Source organism: Petaurus breviceps, unplaced genomic scaffold, assembly GCF_028583685.1.
Source record: "Petaurus breviceps papuanus isolate PSGF00001 unplaced genomic scaffold, PetGlider_PUasm1.0 207, whole genome shotgun sequence".
NCBI classification, from domain to species: domain Eukaryota; kingdom Metazoa; phylum Chordata; class Mammalia; order Diprotodontia; family Petauridae; genus Petaurus; species Petaurus breviceps.
The window spans coordinates 17,348,985-17,368,125 of NW_027185850.1; the positions used below are offsets into that span (position 1 = coordinate 17,348,985).

At 45.5% G+C, this 19,141-nt stretch overlaps 2 protein-coding genes across 7 annotated transcripts in view; one reads left to right on the forward strand and one right to left on the reverse strand.

The window, feature by feature from the left end:
* LOC138164732 (uncharacterized) overlaps nt 1-14,109 on the reverse strand; it is a 14,917-nt gene extending 808 nt beyond the window's left edge. The window contains exons 1-4 of the mRNA XM_069092704.1: nt 14,093-14,109; nt 13,096-13,907; nt 2,035-2,140; nt 1-288 (exon numbers count right to left, since the gene is read on the reverse strand). The exon at nt 1-288 is cut by the window's left edge and continues 808 nt beyond it. Coding sequence (XP_068948805.1) covers nt 13,256-13,907; nt 14,093-14,109 — 669 coding nt within the window. The 3' untranslated portion in view covers nt 1-288; nt 2,035-2,140; nt 13,096-13,255. The remainder of the gene's footprint in view (nt 289-2,034; nt 2,141-13,095; nt 13,908-14,092) is intronic.
* LOC138164933 (deubiquitinase MYSM1-like) overlaps nt 12,779-19,141 on the forward strand; it is a 31,323-nt gene continuing 24,960 nt past the window's right edge. For all 6 annotated transcript variants that reach the window (XM_069092908.1, XM_069092907.1, XM_069092910.1 and 3 more), the window contains exons 1-4: nt 12,779-12,926; nt 14,147-14,225; nt 14,521-14,591; nt 16,519-16,596. In XM_069092908.1, the coding sequence (XP_068949009.1) occupies nt 12,862-12,926; nt 14,147-14,225; nt 14,521-14,591; nt 16,519-16,596 (293 nt within the window). In that variant the 5' untranslated portion in view covers nt 12,779-12,861. The remainder of the gene's footprint in view (nt 12,927-14,146; nt 14,226-14,520; nt 14,592-16,518; nt 16,597-19,141) is intronic.

Consider the following 19,141-nt stretch of genomic DNA (forward strand, 5'->3'; position numbering starts at 1 on the left):
TGATGATGATGATGATGATGATGATGATGATGATGATGATGATGATGGGCTTTATATAAAGTCTATAGAGGGCTTTACTTAAATTTTTTCATTGGATCTTCACATCACCCCTAAAGGAGATGTTATTATTATCCCCATTTGTTAATTGTGTGACCTAGGACAGAACATTTTGCCTTTCTGAGCCTCAGCTCCCTAAAATGAAGGAGTCAGGCTACATCAAGGTCACTTCTAGTGCGAAATCTTAGATCTGTTTATCCCAGAGAACACTTCGGCACATTGAGGGTAACCCTGAATCAGGAAGAAAAGGTCAAAGCAGAGGGAAATGTTAGAAAGGCTGGAAAGCTGTCACTGCCCAATCTGGTTAAAATATAAAAGTGTGGTTGCTTACAGGGGCCAAATCTCAGTGGGTTGGAAAATTCTACATCAGAAGTCTTCATTATCCAAAGACTTCAGACAAACAAGGTGTTCTAAGGAGGCTGCCTGATGTCATAGAACAAGGACTAGGCCTGAAGTCAGGAGGAATCTGCATTCAAATCCTGTTTGGAACACTTAATACCTGTGCAACCATAGGCAAGGCAATTTACCTCTTTAAGCCTCATTTTTCTAATCTGTGAAATGAGGCCAATAATAATACAGAGTAGCCTACTGTGAGGTTCAAAAGACAGAATGTAGGCAAAATGTTTTGCAAACCAGAAATGCTGGCTATTATCTTCATTAAGATAAGATAAGATTGTTGGCAGAATATCCTTTAACATATTGAAGGCAGCTTTCTGGAAAGGGGAGCCTTGTGGTTTCAGGGAAGAGAAACACACACACACACACACACACACACACACACCACCCCACATTACATCTTGACTCTCTTGGAAATATCCAAGTCATTTCAAACACCCTGCCAAGCATCACTGCATAAATCTATGGCTTTCTCTATTACCTGTCCTCTATACAGATAAATTCCCTCCCTGTCTTTCCCACCTCTCCCCCCAAAAAAAACCTAGCTCTTTTATTTTCCAAAGGTAAACTATTTAGCATGCAAAACAATAATTTTACTGACAGTTAATAATAATGAACTTTAAGATGCAGAGCTCCAACTTCTGGGCTCCAAAGCACTTTGCAAATATCACCTAATTAATATGGATACTGAGGTGCCAACTTTCTCAGTATTGATACTGTAATTATGTTTTGCTGCTCTCAGAAAAAAAAAAGCCTCGAGTTCTGGTTTACATGAGGAAGGAAAGAAAAAGGAGCTGAAGAGAGGTGGTCCCCAGACGAATGCAGTCTGAACACTGCGGCAGACCCTTTGCTGACTTAGTTTCTTCCAAGACCACCCCTGGAGCAGTGGACATTGCAGGTTAGTTTGTCCACTGCCCACCTGGGTTCAGTGAAAGTGCTCCAGACAAAAGAATTTATGAAATTGGTTTAACCAGAAGTTCCAAGTCTATGACACTCTAATGTTGACAAAGTGCTTGCTTGATAGATGTGATCTTATCTGAACCCCAAACCACCTTGAGATGTAAATGCTGTGATTATCCCCATTTCGCACACAGACAAGAAACAGGGGCTTGGAGTGGGGAGTGGTGTTGTTTAAAACTCACCAGACTACAAATTGCTGAGGAAAATGCTGACCTGTATTAGCAGAGGGAGTTTCCTAACCTGAGAATTTCCCATATCAATAAAAAGAGATCCAGTCCTTATCCACAGAGGACTGACTCAGATAGGTCCTACAGCTAGGAAAGGGGTGAAATGGCATCCTTTGTGGTACAGTGAAAAGAATTCTGGCTGTGAAGTCAAAAAATGTGGGTTTGAAGCCCGGCTTTACCAATTACTGCCTGTATGACCTTGGACAAGCATCTAATCTAGGTGGACCCTGGTTTCATATCTGTGAAATTATTGTTTAATTGTTTGCAGTCATGTCCAATTCTTTGTGGCTCCATTTGGGGTTTTCTTGGCAAGGATACTGGAATAGTTTGCCATTTCCTTTCCAGTTCATTTTACAGATGAGGAAACTGAGGCAAACAGGGTTAACCAACTTACCCAGGGTCACACCGTTAGTGTCTGAAGCCAGATTTGAACTCATGAAGATGAATCTTCCTGCTTCAAGCCCAGTGATCTAGATACTGCACCCCCTGGCTTCCACCATCTGTGAAATAAGGATATTAATTAATAGTCCCTACCTCATGGAGCTGTTCCAAGGTTTAAATAAAATAATAACTCTAAAGAACTTTGTAAACCTTAAAATACTATATAAAGGTGAGTTACCCTTAATCCAAGTTCATAAATTTTTTCCCCATTATTCCATAGAGTGCCTTTACTGAATCAAAATGAGTAACAGATTCTAACCCACAAATCCCCCCTCAATGGTTTCAGAAGAATGTTGCCAGTAAAGCACCTGCCTCATATTTGATATTTGAAATGAGAGATTTATATTAGATGGCCTCTAATGTCCCTCCTAGCTCTAAACCTCTGACCCCCAAGCCCCAGTGTTCTGGCCACTTCCCCACTATGAGTGGAGGGGGTGTGTCTGGGAAATACAATTCATCTGCATCAATCAATCAATCGATACACATTTATTAAGCATTTACTTTGTGCCAGGCCCTGTGCTAAGTAAGGAGGCTACAAAAAGAGGCAAAAGACAGTCCCTGCCTCCAAGGAGTTTATTTTTTAGTCTTTTTAAAAAAATTATTATTTATGTTTAACTCTTTTTAAATTTTGAGTTTTAGATTCTCTTTCTCCCTCCCCCACCCACTCAAAAAACAAACAATATGATATCAATTATACATGTGAAATCATGCAAAACATTTCCATATTAGCCATATTGCTAAAAACAATAGAGACAGTGAGAAAAATAATACTTCAATTTGCACTCAGAGTTCATCCGTTTTCTCTCTGGAGGATTTTTCATCATGGGTCCTTTGGAAGCGTCTTGGATCACTGTATTGATCAGAGTAGACAAGGCTTTCAGAGTTGGTCAGCATGACGACATTGTTGTTACTGTACACAATGATCACCCGGCTCTTCGCACTTCACTTTGCACAGTTTATGTCGGTCTTGCCATGTTGTTGTTTTCTGAAACTATCCCCCTCTTAATGTCCGACAGTACAACATGATTCCAATACACTCATACACCACAACTTATTCAGTCATTTCCCAATGGATGGGCATCCCCTCAATTTCCAATTCTTTGCCACCACAAAAAGAGTGGGTATAAATATTTGTGTACATATAGGACCTTTTCCTTTTCCTTTGATCCCTGTGGGACACAGACCTGGAGTGGTACCTCAAACAGTTTGCAATCTGCAGAGAGATGAGTTAACAGAGAAGGCCACCTCACAACCCGTGAAGGGCACCACCATCCTCCCAGGTACCCAGGTATAAAACCTGACTCTTTCCCCTAAGACTCCGAGTCTTGTCGATTCAGCCTTCACAATGCTTCTGACATCTCTTCTCCTTTCACTACCAACGTAATCCTGTAACTCAATCCCTCATTGCCTAAGACTTCCAAACTGTCAATTCAACAACAAACAAAACTCAACCAGTGTCTAGTCAGCACCTGTGTTGTGCTGGGCTCTGGGGATACAAAGCCACAGAGTCACAAAAGAAAGAACTCCCTACATAATTCCAGCTCTCACCAAGAGGAGAGAGCCGTGAGTTTTGAATCAGGAAAGATTCCAACTCGCCGTCTGCTCCTTGTTAGCTGGGAAACTCTGAGAAATTCACTCCATTTGTCCAGACTTCTTTCTCTTCTGCAAAGTGAGAGCACTGACCCATATTCTACCTGCCTTTTAAGGCTGTTGTGAGGAAAGTGCTTTGGAAACCCTACAGGGCTATAAAAATGGGAGTTACTATTATTTCATAATCTGTTGCCTTCTCAGAAAGTTTTCTATCACTGTAGGTTTTTAAGTGGAGGCAGGATGTCTTTATGGGAGGCTAGGTGGTACAGTGGATACAGCACTAGGCTTTGAGTCAGAAAGACCTGAGTTCAAATCTGCCCTCAGACACTTACCAGCTGTGTGATCCTGGTCTGTTTGCCTCAGTTTCCTCATCTGCAAAATGAGTTGGAGAGGAAAATGGCAAACCACTCCAGGGTCTTTGCCAAGAAAAACCCACATGGGGTCACAGAGAGTTGGACACAATTGAACAACAAAAAAATGCTTTTACCTTGCGGCAACAGTAGAGATCTCATTGATGCTCTGGGTAAGGTTTGGCTTAGATGGCCTCTGAACTCCTCTTAAACTCGGTGAATCTAAAATTCTATGTCTGTAGGAAAGGGGGGGGGAAGTGTTTCCTTTAAACAACAACCACCACCACCACAATAACAAGCCAATTCTTCTACGCCAAGGATTGAGATTTGTTTTTTAAAGGGCACCTGGGAAGTTGGGCAAATTGAATTTCTTTTACCCCTTGGGCTGAATTGATGAAACAAGGCCTAGGAGGGAAAAGGGTCATTTCTACAGGGAAAGTCTAAATAGGCCGTTGCCAGCACTTTACACAGTGGGAAAATTCACAGGTCTCGAGTTCAAGGTCATTTATTTTCCACAAAGTAACTTCTATTTTACAAATGCCAAAGCTGGGCTGGCAAATATGTATTTGGCTTTCTCAATATTCATTATGTTGTAATTGTAGCTTTTGAAAATTAAAACGCCAAGAATGCAAGAAAAAAAAAGTTTTACAAGGCTGGAAAGAGCTAATATTTTTGTAGGTGTGTTTGCACATGGGGCCAGGTCATAGAAGACCGAGTTCTCCCTCCCCACCCCCTTCATTTTTGCTCTCTCCTGGACTTGGGAACATGACTGACATCATAATGAAAAACCACCTTTGTGAAACTGATGAATTTCCAATAAACTCACAGCTTGCTAGTACTAAGTTTTTGTAGGAGAAATTTTCAGCTGGCTCACCTTGTGGGTTTAGAAGCATTTTCCCCTAACTTCTGGCAGCCGGGACTAAGCTTTGGGAATTCCACGCTACTTTTGCCTACGGACCATTGCTTTCAATCTGTCATGATGTGAGTTCAAAACAAAAAATTCCTAATGGGGAATTTGGGGAGAAGAAGGGTTGAAAAATGCCCTGATTAATGCCAAGTGACTCCGGTCATCCTAGACCATTTTACAGGCACCAGAAGGTGTTTGAGGGACCGACATTTAGTTTCCCTCTCTGTCATCTTCTAATTGTGTGATTCTGGAAAAGTCACTGTATGGCACCGAGCCTTGGTTTCCTCGTCTATCAAACTGGAATAATTATCCTTATACTGATAGCTGGCATTTATAGGGTGCTGTAAGTGGTCTGGCTGTCATCTCATTTTATCCTCACAACAATCCCATGGGGGATTATTCTCATTTTACAGATGAAGAAACTGAGGCAGAGAAATCACATGGTTTTCCAAGGATCACCCCACTAAGGAAGGACATGAGGCAGATTGGGACTAAAGTCCAACACTATCTACCCACTTTAACAGCTAGCAGTCTCTGCAATCATGACATTTATACTGCATTGTGAAAAGAGCTGGTAACTGGGAATCTTGTCACCTGGGATGAATTCAGGGAGAGTTTCAGAAGTCTAAGGTTTGGCCATGTCCCTGTGTGGTCAAATGTCACGGGAAACGAGACCGAGGAAGGAGGCCAAAGTGTTTGAAGGGGCAGGGGTTGGAAAGAAGACTGTGAGTCCTCTGAGGGAGGAGGAAGATTGAGCTAGAAGGTCAGAAAAGACAGTCACAAGGCTTTGCATAAGATGGAGTGAACTTGAAAGGAGAGATCAATGCTGAGTGATGGGGATGGAAAGAGCATCTGAAAGTGGCAAAGGAGAGAAAGGGATCTGCTCCCACCACCTACCAGCCCTGCCTGTGAGGCGGCCTGAGAGAAGCTGCCAGACTTGGAGAAGATGCTGAGAGAGAGATGGGGCAACATCCAGAAAGAGGGAGGCTTCAGTGAACACCAGGAAACATGCAGCTTCTCTGCTCTGGGCCCTTCTCCTGAGACCTGCCTTCTTTGCCTCCAACACTCATGGGGGCACAGCTTGGCAGGGGCCTTGGGATGGAAGGCAGGGGGATAACTGTCTTGGAATGCTGTGAGGGAGAAGTAACCCCTCCTCTAAATATGGGGTAAAGCTCTGGGTCTGGTTATGGGGCTCAGAGACAGACAGACAGACAGACAGAGACAGACAGAGAGAGGGAGACACAGAGCGAGAGAGGGAGCAAGAGTGAGAGAGAGGAGGAGAGAGACAGAGGGAGAGACATAGTTTTTATATGTGTATGTAGACATGTATACATATATGTACATGTATATTAGGTGCACGTATGTCTATATGCACATATATTGCACATTTGTGTTGTTACACAAATCACTATGATACAAAAAAGTTAGGTAGTTTACTTAGTATTTATAAGTGCCGAGCACTGTGCTAAGAAGTGGGGATAAAAATATAAGAGACAAGACAGCCCCTCCTCTCAAGGAATTTTCTTCCTAATGGGACAACCAAAGACAAAGGGGAGCTCTGGGCATGGGAGCCAGGCTTGTGACCAGGCCAAGCAGTTTGGAGAACGGGCTCAGGGTGGAATCATCCCCAAGTGGCGACAGAGGAGAGAAGAGAGGGAGAGGGGGGTATGAACTGGCAATGTTAGTACTGAACCTAGGACCCTCTGTCTCCCCCATAGACCACCAAGAAAAGTTATGCCATATTAAAGATGGTCTTTGGGCCTGTATCAACCTGCCCCAACATGTTTCTTTAACTACTTGGCCAGAGGACATAATTAGGTCAAAACAAAGGGTTTTTAATGGAGTATCATAATAAGAAACATACTAATAGAAGAGAGCTCCCTGAACCCTAAACCTGGGGCACATTCTCCCCCAAATATGCCTGTCATTGCGGGAAGGAAGACCACATATTGGAATCACATGTGAGAAATGCACATATGTGACCAAGAGACATGTACAGCAGTGACCCACAGAGGGAACACATGGCCAAGTCACGCATTCAAGGTGCGATGCATGCTTCCCACACTACTGGGCACTGAAGGTCTGCAGGTGATACAGTAACACTGCTCTAAAGGGGCTGTTCCTAGCTAGTTCTAGTACCCTTGGAATCAGAGGACCTGGGGCCACAGCCTAACCCTTTCATTTACTGGACTGGGCAGCTGAGGTGCTCCTTCTTCCCTCGAAGAGGAAGACTGGGCTCAGCCGGCCGTCTTTTCATCTAGATCCCAGAGGTTCTGTTAGAATCGGGCCCTCATATGTTCAATCACAGGATACAAGTACAAGTCTGTCTGCTCTTAGAATCTAAGTTCTCAATGACAAAGCTCTTCTGAAACCCAGAATGGTGAGCCAGGTCATTAGAAACCATAAGTAGTCCTACTCTTTCTAAGTAGAATCAACGCCTCTGTCCCAAGGCTTATCGTTCCCACTCAGCCAGCTGAGTGGCTTTTGTGCCCCATACAATCTATTCTATAATGTGCTTTGTCATAACAAACAAGAAGAAGAAGAAACCCCCAGGAGCTGTGTGGCTGGGAGATGCCTCAGTTTCCCTTCACCCCCAGAAGATCTAGCAAACGGCCGGGAAAGGGAAAGACAAAAAATTAAAAATTAAAAAAAAGCATCTGTCTAGCTGCTGTGACCTATCAGTCTGCACTTCAAAGTCCTGCCATTCACTTACAGATTTCACCAGCCTCAAACCACCCAAGCTCTGAGCTACCCTCCATGAGAAAACGGAATGCAACTTTGTGGGAGCTCAAATAAGGGAGACATCTAATTTAAATCATTTTAACAAACCTTCTATAAGCCCCTGGATGATGTGGCCAAAGCTACCACCTCCACTGTCTCTACTGCCAGCACCACCACCTCCACCATCTCCACCGCCATCACCACCACCACCACAACAGCAGCCACCCAGATGCAGACAGCCCAGGACCTGGAACCAGGAGCCCTGAGCAAAGCCCCCAGTCCACAAGCTCTTTTTCCCGCTGAGGCCCTTGTTGAAATGATTCAACATAAGAAATGGTTACGACTTTATCAAAGGAAATAACACTTTAAAGATGTATCATGTTCTGCTTTGCCATTGTCCCCAGAGGAAGGAGAGGGGGACAGCTCCCCACCTGACCTGCAAATGAAGCCTCCTTATATGCGTGAGCTCCCAGTTTCACAATGCAAGAGCCTTGAGAAAGGATTGTTTTGCTTCTCTATTTATATGCCCAGCCTTAGCAGAGTTCGGCCCATAGTAAGCTTTAAAAGCTCATTCAATCATTGATTCATTTATCATGTAAGGCACCAGGCCAGGGGATTTGTTCTGTGAGGTTTGGATTTAACCAAAGGGCCTCACTTGAGGACCTAGAGGACCACATGTGGCCTGAAAGCTTCAGGTTCTCCACTCCTATCCTAGGTTAATGTTTTGCCCAAGCTCACACAGGTGAGAGGCAGCTGCTTTGTCTTTTGCCCTCCAAATTCACATCCCTTGCTGCAGAGAAATGTATGAGTGACTTGGCTGAAGAGCCGAGAGGAACGTTAGAGTTCCAGAGGATGAATACAAAGGGCCAAAGGAAATAGTTCTTGCATTTTACTGGAAAACACTTATGGATAAAGGAATACAAGGTAATTTGTGAAAGGAGGCATTAACAGCTGGAGGGTGAGAGGAAGGGGAGATAAGTAAAGACAGCATCATCAGAAGGAGCCAGGATTCTGTATATCACAGGGCAGCTAGATGGCTCAGTAAATAGAGTGCTGGGCCTGGAGTCATGAAGACTTGAGATCAAATTCGACCTCAGAAACTTACTAGCTGTGTGACCCTGGGCAAGTCACTTCACCCATTTTGCCTCAGTTTCCTCACCTATAAAATGAGCTAGAGAAGGGAACAGCAAACCACTCCAGTATCTCTGACAAGAAGACCCCAAATGGGGTCATGAAGAGTCAGCTGTATATTGCCCTATCTCTGCAGGGTTCCCTGTTGGGGCAGCCAGGTGGCACAGGCGACAGTCCTAGCCCTGGAGTCAGAAAAGCTCTTTCAAATCTCATCTCAGTCCTGAGAAGCGCGGTGACCCTGGGTAAGGCACGTAAGTCTCTATCTGCCTCATCTATAAAATAAGAATAACATCTTCCTCCCAGAGTAATGGTGAAGATTGAGTGAGATGTTTGTCGAGTACTTTTCCTTAAAGTACGACCTAAATGCCAGCTATTCTTGTCACTGCCTATTAAACCAAATGCAGACTCCTCAGTCCGGCACTCGAGGCTCCTCCTTCTGCTGCTTTCCTTCCACTCCCCAAACTTCTCCCTTGCTCCTCACTAGTACAGACCCTCCGCTCCAGGGAAGCCCCATCACCACCCTCCTCATGGACTTTCCTCTCCTGGAGTTTCCTTGGCCCCTCCTCCTCAACAATGGACACAAGACCCTGCTTCTCCATGATGCCTCTGCTCTTGCTGGGTCTCTCTCTTGCTCTGACGGCCACATTCACTAACACACACTTTGTGGTCTGAAGGGGATGACGGTGCAGTAGCGTATGGCTCATATGCCCAGCCAGACTAGAAAGCTCTTGTGCGTTGGGACAGAAAAGTGGCATGACGGATTGGCAAGGAGCACAAAACTTGAGCCAGAAGACCTGGATTCACAGCTTGCCATAGGCTTGCACTGCGGGGATGAAAATCTCTGGGAGATTTGGTTTCCCCACCTATTATAATGGGAAGGACCGTGACGACTGGCTGATGACGGTGACAATATATAGCCTTTGTATAGTGCCTTCTACTTACCTCATTTGATCTTTATAATTATGACCCCCATTTTACACTTGGGGAACCTGAGTCTGCAAGAAGTTAAAAGTGACTTGCTTTTCATAATGAAGCCCCTGAGGTAGGATTCAAACTCAGATCTTCCTGGCTCGAATCCAGCACTCTATCTGCTGACCTGACCAAGTGGGCTCTGTAGATACAACTCGCATATCTAAGAGCTAGGCTAACCCCGTCATTTCGCATATGGGGGTACCATGAATGCCAGACAAAAGAGCTTAGACTTCAATTTACCAGTGAATGTGGAGCCACGAGTGCTGGTTTGTTGGGAAGAAATGTCTCTGTGCACCTGGAAGGGCTATTGAGATGCTGGCGAAAAGATCACGGTATCTGTAGCTCCAACCCCCTCCTTTGGCAGATGAGGAAACTGAGGCCACGACAAGGTCAGAGCTTGGATTCAGTCCCAAATCCAGTGAATAACTCACTTAATCCTCTCGTTTCTCACAAATTGTTGGAAAATTTAGTCTACACTGGCCTGTCTTCTATTGCCGATGTAACCAAATGCCAGGGCCTGCTGCAGACCCTACCGTACCATCTTCATTTTTATGTCACCACCTTCTAGTCAAGCTAAGCCCCGGCTCTTCCCTCACTCCATTCTCCACGCTGGGCGTTTCCTCTGTGCTGCTAAGGCACTTCTTCCGCAGCTCTGATATCTGAAACCCTTCTCAGATGTCGCGTCTTCCCGGCTGGAAGTGATTTCTCTCTCTTCAAATGTCCTTGAGCCTTTCTCAGTTAGGATTTTGACTTATCTACTGCTGAAGGTAGTACGGGACCTTCCTCCACCTGAAGGCTAGACCCAGGTTCAAGTCCATCTCTGAGTCAATGTCCATGCAAAATCATGATCCAAGAACCCCTACCCATGATTTTCTTTTAACACACCAAACCAGATTAGTCATTAATCAAAGCAAAAGGCATTTAAATAGGACAGAAAAGCAAAGCAAATAACAAGGAAAAGGTCGCATACATTCAGGTCTGCAGCCTGACTAAAAGACCTCTTTGCCTCTGAAGCGGCTGATAGCATCTTCAGGCCGATTTGTCAAAGTCTGTGATGTTATCTGCTGGCTTTCTGCTGAGCTCCGCCTGCCATCTACTGCATTTTCCCTGAATTGCAGAGGCAGGGGAGTGGTCTCAGCTTTTTAATGAAATTACCTAGTGCCCAAGAGAAGGGGCTTTTCTCCTGGTGGGGCATACAGATATTTCCCTTAGGAGTTCATGAATAGCTTTCAGGGGGGTCTATGATCTCATATGGGAAAATAATTATATGCTTATTTTCACCAACTTTCTGTTTCATTCCATTTAGAATCTTATGTTTTATTTCATGAACTCACAAATAGGATTCTGAAAATGGATACGTGGTAGGATTTGCCAAACTGCCAAAGGGATCCATGACATAAAAAAAGATGGAGATTCTTTGCCTCAGAGATATTTTAGCGTGTGTGTGTGTGTGTGTGTGTGTGTGTGTGTGTGTGATGGCTAAGTAGTGGACAGAGGCAGCTCTGAAAAATTTCCCTCAGATAAACTTTGTCTTTTTGCCCTCAGGGGCAGCTTCTGCAGGCCCACCTACATGTGTGCACTGGGGTGAGTGAATTCTTTCCAACTCCTGGCACAGATGATGCCCTGGAATTTTATTTGGTAAGACTGGGAGGAGGAGGTTGAAGGGAGAGCTAGTAAAGATGGCCCTCCAACAAAGCTGGAATCTCAGCTAAGCCAACCACTGGGACTTATCCCACCTAACCATTTCCAAGGCTTTAGAGTTCTTAACTAGATCAAGCTCAGTACTCTCATTTTATAAAGGAGGAAAACTAAACCCCAGAGCGGTTACATGACAGCTAAGTGGCACAGGGCCTGGAATCAGGAAGCCCTGAGTTCAAATCCTCAGACACTCCCTAGCTGTGAGACCCTGGGCATGTCACTTAACCACCATCTGCCTCAGTTTCCCCATCTATAAAATGGGAATAATAATAGCGCCCGCTTCCCCAAGGTGTTGTGAGGATCAAATGAGTTAGCTAATTAACATATGTAAAGTGTTTTGCAAACCTTAAAGTGGCTATTATTGGGGGGATCATTCTGCTCCTCGTTGCCCAAGGTCACATTTACAGTCTGTAAAGGTCATTTATGATCATGGGTTCACATAATCATTCTGTATTATGTATTGTGTAATAATGTGAAATATCATATGCCATAATTTTTGACTTATTGATTGACAGCTTCTGTTTCTGATCTCTGAAATGAGGTGGTTGTCACAATCTGTAATCTCCCATCAGTTCTAGATATAAAAAGCACTGAGTCTGGGGTCAGCTCTGTGGCAAAAGATGAGTGTGATTAGGTCTGTTCCAGATCCCGAGACCTTGGTCAAGTCACTCCCCCTCTCTAGCACTCAGTTTCCCCGTCTGTAAAATGCTTGCCCCAAATCTGTGATCTTACTCTCTTGGAAGGTTCCTGGGAATCCGTTCTTTCCCCTTTCCACTGAAGGCCGCCTTCCACCTCCGCGCTCCAGGGCACTTACCCATCACGGGTAAGACGCGGCGGCTGCAGCAGGGGCCCGGACACCTGCCCCGCGCAGACCCCTGTCCCTGGTCCTGCCCAGCCCCGGCTCCGCCACCCCCCGGACCCGGGACGGAACAGACTCGCCATGAGTTTTGTTCTTTTTCTTGTTCAATAGGGAGGGTCGGAAATAAGAAAAACTGAGGACTTTGGGTGGAAAAAGCCCATTTAAATGATTAGCACTCAAAAACAGAGTTAATGGCAAAAATAAAACAAAGCGAGTGTGCTCTAGATCTACCAGCTCTCGAGGCGGGCAACTCGGCACAGAGTTTGCAGCATCACAAACTGGGAGGTGGGGGAACATCAGAGACCACGCTGGCCACCTTTCTTGGGGCCCCCTGCGGAGGGCTCCGCAGCTGCCACGAGGCCCCGCCCCTCGCCTTCTGGCTCCTCCCCAGAGCTCAAGCCCTGCCCCCACTTTAGCCGCTCCCTAGCCGTAGCCACGCCCCCGCGCTGTAGTCCCGCCCCTCCCGCGTCTCCTCCCTCATCACGTCTCCCCAGTCTCGCGGGATCTCGAGCGAGGTCGCGCGGGGCCGCGGCGGGGTCGCGAGTCACGATCATGGCGGCCGAGGAAGCGGATGTGGATATCGAGGGGGACCCGGGGACGGTTCCTCCTCCACGCGGGTGAGGCGGGGGGGGGGGGGTTGGGGCCGAGCGGGGGAGGGTCGGGGCCGGCTCTGGTGAAGCCTAACCCTGAGAGCGGCCCCGGGGCCAGGCCGGGGTCACGGTCACGGGGCGGGCGGCGCCCGGGGCGCGGCCCGGAGACGCGGCGCGTGGGCCGGGCGGGCCTCACCTTTCCCGCTAGTGAAATGGGAAGGTCCCACTTGTGTGCCGGTCTCGCGTGACTCGGGGCCCGGCATCCTCCCTCATCGTACACGAGGGAAACTGAGGCCCAGGGAAGCGGAAGGGCCCCTCCCGGCGGCGCCTAATGAGGGATCCCCCTCCTGGTGACGTCAGAGGGCCTTGGTCCCACGTGACTTGTGGGCGGGGCTAAGGAGCCGCCCCCTCCTGTCCTGGGGAGCTCGTGCTCTGAGGCCCCGCCTCCTGAGGCCCCTCCCCCGGGCTGCCCTTGTCTCGCTCAGCGCGCAGTCTGAGGGCTGGTACAGGAGTCTGGGGCCAGGCAGGAGCGCGGGGCGCAGCAGGGAGAACCCCTTGGGCCCGTCTGCCTCGGTTTCCTCACATGTATAAAGGAGCGGGACGAGCGGAGGGCGGCAGCTCAGCAGGGAGAGCTCCAGGCGGGTCACGCAGAGGCCTGGGTGCCCCGCGCTCGGGAGCCGCTCCGATCTGAGCCCGGCTGGCCTCAGACTAACGTCTGGCCCAGGGCCGCGCACAGCGCTCCGCGTTAGGAAGCCTTTGTGGGCACCCAGCCTCATGGCCTTGGCCTCTTCTCGGCTAGTTCTTGGTCCCGCCTGTGGCTGTGGGGCACACCGAACCGTCCGGTTCTGCCTTCGGGGGCTTACGGCTCCAGATGTCTCGGCAGGGCCGAGGGCGGTGGCGCTCTGCAGCCATCGGGCGCCGGGGGCACATCGTCCTCCTGACGTTTCTGCTCCTTGCCGTGTGCTCCTCTTCTCACAGCACTGTTTAAGCCCCCCGCACAAGGCCGGGCTCCATCACCGGGGGCCCCGAGGTGTCGCTTTGATGAGCCAGCCTCGGGGGGAGGGGGACTTAGAACAGCCACCTCTCGTGGTTGTCTTTGTGACTAGTTCCCTTTGGGAGCCCCAGCCTGCATGGAGGGCTGGCTTCTGGCTGTGGAGACTGGTCCGAAGTCCACAGAGCGGGTACACAGCTACATCCCAAGCAGGCTCATTCTTGTAAGCATCTTTGTGCCCATTTTCTTATTACAGAAGCCATGAAGATTCAACATCTGGTTTTCAGCAAGATCACTACCTTGATTCCACCTGGAGAACCGATAATGGCCTCATTGTAAGTGCTTTATAAGAAGATTGTGTCATTTTGCTTTTTACGGTCTGCATATGAGAGATGCTACGTCTCTTGGAATGCCACATTTTCCTGCTTCTCTCCTTGTTCTCAGCCACTGTAGATAATACCCTGGGAGATTTTCCTTGGTGTAAACAATATAAGAAACGCTTTTTCTTTTGATCTTGAAGAAGGTCATAGTGGGATGTTTCACTTAGACAACACATTTTTATCTGATGTATTATAGAAGGTATTCTCAAAAATCAATTAGTGTAAAAAAATTACCTTTCTCTTTTAATAGCCTTGGACTCTGGATAATACCATCAGTGCCGAGAACAGGGCTGTCATCGAAAAAATGTTACTGGAAGAAGAGTATCCTTTAATGCTCATGAAGAAAACATCCATTGAGTTCGATTTGAAAAGCTACAAATATAAAACTTGGAGCAGCAGTCACTGATACTCATACTGTAGGGTTGTTCTCCTGAGAGAAAGTCGCCAGGTCTTTGGTTCTCTGAATGTCATCGGGGTATTTCATAGCATCCACTTTTAACAAGAAGCGCTCTTTCACTCCAGAAGACCAGCATTATTTTCAGGTCCACAGTAGCTCCCAGAAACCATGGCCCCTCTTTAATATTTTAAACATTCTCTGCCTAGTGTTACTCGTTGATGCTGTGGAAACACTAGATTAAAAAAGCACGGTTCTGTCAGAACAGGTAGGTCTATGGGCAAGGGACTGTCCAAAGGCTGCTGCAGTGGGATTTCCTGACTCTACAGTTGTGTACTCATGATGTTAGAGTGAAATAACATGGATAGTGAGGAGTGTGCTCGAATCAGGGCCTGTGTTAGTGCTTCTGGGTCAGACTGTCTCTAGCTTAACCAGGCACTTGGGCAAGGTTGGCATTTTTGCCAGGCCTCTTGCTTCTTAGGTGCTTACATGAATACCTCTTGGTTGATTTTCGATCCTTCCTCCTTGAGTTAATCTTTAAGGACCTAAGTAAAACACAATATACCATGAGTTAAGAAATCAAAGAAATTTATGACTATTAGGGGATGTAGTGTGGAAGAGCACTAGATTGGAAGCGAGGAGACCTTGGCTCGAGTGTCTTCTCTGCTACTGACTAGCTGTGTGTGGCCTTGTTCAAATCCCATAATCCCTCTGGGTCTTTGGGGCTTCATCTTTAAAATGACATTGTTGGACTTCCTCTATTAGAGATCATTTTGATCTCTAAATATTCAGTCATTGCTACAATGATGTCAGAGCTTCTCAGTTAGCCACCCACCACCCCATCCTCAGTCTTGATTTTTGCTTTTCATTGTCCAAGTCCAGAAATTAGCAGTCTGCATTTGCCTAGGAAAGGCTGGCACGTTTTCATTAGGTTCTCTTACTCCCTGTGCTCCAAGCTGTCTTTAGTGGCCATCTGAAGTCACTGGGCTTTTGAGTTTGGGGAGACAGAATAAGGATATGGAATCCATTTGTCTAGTTATTCTGACCCGCAGATGCTGTGGCTGACTAGTTTTACAAATTCATGGAGGATCCTTAGTTGCCTGGTTGAGTTTCCCCAACATGATAAAGGAGTAACCTAAACCTCTCTGCTCCCTAGAGAGCAGAGATTCTTAATCTGTTGCCCATAGACTAGATTTCAGATCTTTGAACTTGAATGGGGAGAAGAATTACATCTTTAATTTCACAAATTTGGTTTCCTTTGTACTTCTATATGTTTTACTGTATTCATTTAAAAAATTATTCTGAGAAGGGGTCCTAAGCTTTTCTAGGTCAAAGGTATTGATGCCCTACAAATACAGGTTAATATTCCTTGCTGTAAAAGCAGGTTTATATGTCTTTGGTTGATGTGAAGGAAGTATATTCTAGCCCACAAACTTGTGTAGCCAACTGGACCATCTCATCCACCCAGCATTTTTATCCAAATGCCTTATAAAATAAGAATGGGGGAGGGGGAAAGGTGGTGAGCCTATAGCTGCTTGCTTCTCTTCTCATTGCTTCCCAGACATTCAGGTGTAGTCTAAGTCGGGCCTTACAAGGACTCTCTCTGTCTTTTTGTGCCATTAAAAATCTAGGTTTTTCAGCTGAGGTAGGAATGGGCTCTGATATACACTATATGATTTGTATATTATTTTAGGGAAAATAGTTTAACTCATTTTCAATTACATTAAATACATGTAGTTCATTGTATTTTAAACTTAATCTGTGGTGATGTTCATTTAACAGTTAATAGCATCCACTATGTATATGGACACATCATATTTTACTTGTTTATGAAGTTTCCTTAGTACCTCACAGATATTATATGTCTAATAAATCACTTCCAGACAATTTCTGGCTTGATCATAAGGAAAATAACAAAAAGTGCATGAAAAGGTAAAAAAAAAAATCAATTGGGTAGTACCTTTATGGGAATGTAGTTAATTTGAAAAAGTTAAATAATTTAAAATTTAAAATTAAATAATTTTCTTCTTTTTCACTTTTACAGTCCACAAAACTCAGGAAAACTCACATATGTGCATTTTATATTTTTAAAGCCTTTTTTGCCTTTTGAATTATGTTATCCTCAAAGTAATTTGTAAATTTGTATGACAAAATTCTCTTGACCATGGGTTATGTAAAAATGTGAGACATTGGGAAAGTTGGGTTTCTTTTGGAATGTAAGAATGTCATTTTTAGTTGATAATGAATGCAATTAATTTCAGCCAGTCAACATGTGGTTCCTCTTGTATACAAGTCATCATAGGTCAGTCAGAAAAACTAGGGTCAAAAATGACCTTTGCAACTTGAAAGTGATTTTTATCTGGTCGTGGGTAAGAAAGTTTGCTAAATCTGAGTAGAGTAACTTAAGGTGGTGCTCATTTAATTCTCTGGCATCTTCCATTGCAGTGAATTGTCAATATAACAAAAATAGTCTTTTGAGTAATCAAAAGGAATTAAGTAAAGATCACAGAATTGGGGGTTAGAAGGAAGCTCAGCATCCAGAAGGCCAGACCCAGACACAAATGGGGTCTGTCATAATGTTCTTGATGAGTGGTCATCCTTCTTCTGCCCATTACCTCTGAAGAGAGGGTACTCGCACCCTCCCATTCCAGCTGGGGACAGTTCTCTGTGTTGGAATGTATTCTGGGCCTTGAGCCTAATTATTTTCCCAGGGATTTTCACTCACGAGTTCTTTGTCCTGCACCTTGGGGGCAAACAGGATTCTAGCTCTTTTACAGGTCAGCCCTTCAAATGCTTGAAAAGAGTTGTTGGGTCCCTCTGAGTCTTCCCCAAGTTAAATGTGCCTGGTACCATCCACCAGTGTATCATAAAACATGGACTGCACGCCCTTCACCATCCTGGCTTTCCTCTTCTGGACCCTCCAACTCAACAGGGGTGCCCAGAACTGGACACGGGGCTCCAAAGGAGGGCAGACTACATTGAGACTCACTTCTGTTCTGGAAGTTGGACCCCTCTCACTGCTGGCTTACCTGAGCTCACAGACCCCCTAAAATTCCCAGGTCTTTTTCACAACTGTTTTCTATCCCTGAATTCTCCTTATACTTGTGAATTTTTTTCCCCTACCCAGGTACAAGAGAGGAAAGGATATAAGCATTTATATGATACCTGTGTGATTTGACAATACTTGACATTTATCCCTTATTAGACTCAGCCCAGGGCTCTTTTGCCCAAAAAGTTGCATTTAGATCCTGATTCTCATCCAGTGTGAGCTCTCCCTCCCTGCTTGGTGCCATTGGATTGAGCATACCATCTCTCCGTTTATCTAAGTCTGATAAAAGAGGCTAACCCACACAGGGCACAGCACAGATCCTTAGGATGGCCCACTGGAGACCTGACAGGGCTGACTTTAAACTATTTGCAACTAATATACTCTTGAGTCTGGCCATCCAATGGGTTATGCAGCTCTCTGGTGCTATGACTGCCTTACCCATGTCTCTCTATCTTCTCTCAAGAATAGTACAAGATACTTTAGGAAAAAATTTGCTAAAACCCATCTAAACTATCTCTGTGCCATTCTCCTCATCCACTAACTTAGTAAGCATGTCAAAATAAGAAAGGAAGTTAGTGTGACCTGCCTGTTGTTGCTGAAGCTGATGCTGGCTCTTTGTAATCACTGCTTCCTTTTTAAATGTTCTCCAACCATCTCTTTAACAAGCCATCCTAGAATTGTTACAGGAATCAGTTGGGTTCATTGCCCTACATGCAGGCTCTGTTCTCTTTCCTTTTCTAAAAATCAGGGTAATATTGGCTGTTCTCCAGTGTCTGACCTCTCCCATCTCCCTGTGTCTTTCACTGATACACTTATTTTAAAACATCTACCAGTTCTTTCAGGACCACAGCATGCAGTTAGTCTGGGCCAAGGCCTCTTCTCTTCTTATCTCAGGGATCCCTGTTGATCATTCTCCTTTGCAGAGGAAACAAAAATGAATTAAGAATTGAGTGTATTCTTATTAAAAATACTCTTCTCTCAAGATATTTTGATGTGCATTTGCATCCCCCAAAAAAACCCTTGTAGTTTTCTTCTCTGTCCATCTTAAGGAGCTGATGGAACTACGTTTGTCTTTCATTCAGGCATAGATTAGTAAAGTAGTCTTGTAATTGCTGGGTGTTTGAGCACTGGACCATCTCTTTGAGTATTTTTAAATGTTTTTAAAGTTATTTTGAGGTGGACAGGTTAGGTTACCTCACAAAGGTCATATAGGGAACATTGCCAACTAGCCCACCGACTATATCTAGGCAGATAGATAATAACAGATTATTAACTAAGTTCTAAAGAAATAAAAGCAGTACATGGATACTGTGTTTCCCCGAAAATAAGCCCTATTGAGATTGCTACTGTAGTGAAGGTGATCCCCTGCGCTACACACACTACATTACGGTACCCTCTGTATGCACCGTTCCCCCCCCCCCCCCCCCC